Below are 2816 nucleotides of genomic sequence, written 5' to 3'. Positions count from 1 at the left end.
AATTTTGTATTTTTAGTAGAGACAGGGTTTCTCCATGTTGGTCAGGCTGGTCTCAAACTCCTGACCTTAGGTGATCTGCCCACCTTGGCCTCCGAAATGCTGGGATTACAGGCCTAAGCCACTGCATCCAGCCAAACTTTTTAAAAAAAAAAAAAAAAAAAAAAAACTGTGTTCAAAGGTGACTCTAAATGGTAGGTATTAAGAAAATAATTCTTGGTGTTAGGCCAGTGGTTCTCAACCGGTGTTGGGGGGTGCCCCTAGGGGATATTTGACAATGTCTGTTAATATTTTTTATTGTCACAATGTAGGAGGCAGGGTGGACGGGAGTGCTGCTGTTTCTGGTGGGCGGAGGCCAGGGGTGCTGGCCTGCACATAGGATTGGCCCCCACAACAAAGACCTGTCTGCCCAAAATGTTAACAGTGCAAAGTTTTGAGAAACTGTTAGGTGATTGTGGCTTTTGAGCTTATATGTAAGCCAGAATTGTAGGGGGATTTGTGCTTAAAATTTGTTTTATTTTCTTCTAGTCGGAATTGAGATGGGAGATTGGCAGGAAGTCTGGGATGAGAACACAGGATGTTATTACTATTGGAATACACAAACAAATGAAGTGACTTGGGAGTTACCCCAGTATCTTGCCACCCAGGTACAGGGATTACAGCATTACCAGCCCAGGTAAGAATTAATTTTAAAATGAAATTGCCTGCAAGGAAATTGAAGTCTTATCTTTTGCTGTTAGCATGTGTCTTATATTTCTCTTGCTAAGTATATATTTTTTTAGTTCTGTGCCAGGTGCTGAAACTAGTTTTGTGGTAAATACAGACATATATTCTAAGGAGAAAACGATTTCTGTTTCCAGTAGTAAAAGTGGACCAGTCATAGCCAAGCGAGAAGTTAAAAAGGTCAGTATTGAAACTTATTTATTTTCAGATCTAATAATCATTACTCTGAGCACAGGAATGGAAGCCTTCTCTTAATATTTTGTGTCATACATGTGAAATAGGATAAGTTTCATAAGCTTTCACTTTGTTTCACTTTGTTTCTGCGTATTATGTAGCCTTTATAGCAGTTACTCAGTTCACTTTTTCTTTTCTGTTTTCTTTTTTTTTTTTTTTGAGACAGAGTCTTGCCCTGTTACCCAGGCTGAAGTGCAGTGGTGTGATCTCGGCTGACTGCAAGCTCTGCCTCCCGAGTTCACACCATTCTCCTGCCTCAGCCTTCTGAGTTGCTGGGACTGCAGGCACCCACCACCATACCTGGCTAATTTTTTGTATTTTTAGTAGAAACGGGGTTTCACTGTGTTAGCCAGGATAGTCTTGATCTCCTGACCTCGTGATCCGCCCACCTTGGCCTCCCAAAGTGCTGGGATTTCGGGCTTGAGCCACTGCACCTGGCATTTTATTTTATTTTATTTTTTGATATGGAGTCTCACTCTGTCGCCCAGGCCGAGTGCCAAGTTCCATCTCGGCTCACTGCAACCTCCGCCTCTCGGGCTCAAGAAGCGATTCTCCTGCCTCAGCCTTCTGAGTAGCTGAGATTACAGGCGCCTGCCACCATCCTTGGGTAATTTTTGTGTTTTTATTAGAGACAGGGTTTCACCATGTTGGTCAGTCTGGTCTCGAACTCCTGACCTCAGGTAATCTGCCTGCCTCGGCCTCCCAATGTGCTGAGATTACAGGCGTGAGCCACTGCACCCAGCCCACTTCACTTTTTCTTTGAGAGCTTTAGGGTATCACAGAGGCCTCTTGGATCACTGCAAAGGACGCGGGAGCAGCGGTCCAGTCAGGGACTTCACGTAGAATCATTCTATTATTTTTGGGATTCCATATATAAGACATTTTAAAAATAAAAAGATAACCACTTCAAATTAAAAACTACTACAGGTTGAGTATTTCTTAATTGAAATGCCTGGGATCGGAGATAATTTAGATTTTGGATTTTTTTGAATTCTGAAATATTTGCATTATACTTACCAGTTGCGTATTCTTAATCTGAAAATGTGAAATCTAAGATGCTCCAATGAGCATTTCCTTTGATCGTCATGTCCAGTGCTCAGTTTCAGATTTTGGATTTTTCGGTAACGGATATACTATATTAGTGAAACTTGAGCATTTCTATAGCCTAATTAGTAAGAAAAGTAAGTGGTATTTCTTAGGGAGTGTATATTGAATTCCAATTTATCTTCAATTTTAAAGACTTTTTTGCCTCAAAATATATTTTAATTTTAATTTTTTTAAAATTTTGAGACAGTGTCTTGCTTGGTTACATAGGCTGGAGGGGAGTGGCGTGATTTCAGCTCATTGCATCCTCCACCTCCCAGTTTCAAGCAATTCTGCCTCAACCTCCTGAGTAGCTTGGATTACAGGTGCCCGGCACAGCGCCTGACTAATTTTTCTATTTTTTTTAGTAGAGATGAGGTTTCACCAGTTGGTCAGGCTGCTCTTGAACTCCTGACCTCAAGTGATCCACCTGCCTCAGACTCCCAAAGTGCTGGGATTACAGGCTCAAGCCACTGCCCTTTCTATTTACTTATTTTTAAGACAGGATCTGACTCTGTGCCCTAGGCTGGAATATGGTGGCATGATCATGGCTCACTGCAGATTTACTCTCCTGAGCTCAAGCAGTCCTGCCTCAGCCTCCTGAGTAGCTGGGACTACAGGTGTGCACCACCATGCCTGGCTAATTCTCCTGGCTCAGCCTCCTGAGTAGCTGGGACTACAGGTGTGCACCACCATGCCTGACTTTTTTTTTTTTTAGAGATGAGGTGTCACCATGTTGGCCAGACAGGTCTCAAACTCTGAGCTCAAGTGATGCTTCT

At 42.6% G+C, this 2816-nt stretch overlaps 1 protein-coding gene across 2 annotated transcripts in view; it reads left to right on the top strand.

Annotated features, from left to right (window-relative positions):
* Positions 1 to 2816, top strand: part of FNBP4 (formin binding protein 4) — a 51692-nt gene that overhangs the window by 16447 nt on the left and 32429 nt on the right. For both annotated transcript variants that reach the window (XM_012001455.1, XM_012001456.1), the window contains exons 5-6: positions 526 to 673; positions 780 to 900. In XM_012001455.1, the coding sequence (XP_011856845.1) occupies positions 526 to 673; positions 780 to 900 (269 nt within the window). The remainder of the gene's footprint in view (positions 1 to 525; positions 674 to 779; positions 901 to 2816) is intronic.

This window comes from Mandrillus leucophaeus, unplaced genomic scaffold (genome assembly GCF_000951045.1).
Source record: "Mandrillus leucophaeus isolate KB7577 unplaced genomic scaffold, Mleu.le_1.0 Scaffold66, whole genome shotgun sequence".
Classification (NCBI taxonomy): Eukaryota; Metazoa; Chordata; class Mammalia; order Primates; family Cercopithecidae; genus Mandrillus; species Mandrillus leucophaeus.
The sequence above is the reverse complement of the archived record's forward strand: the minus strand, read 5'-3'. Positions and strand labels throughout refer to the sequence as shown.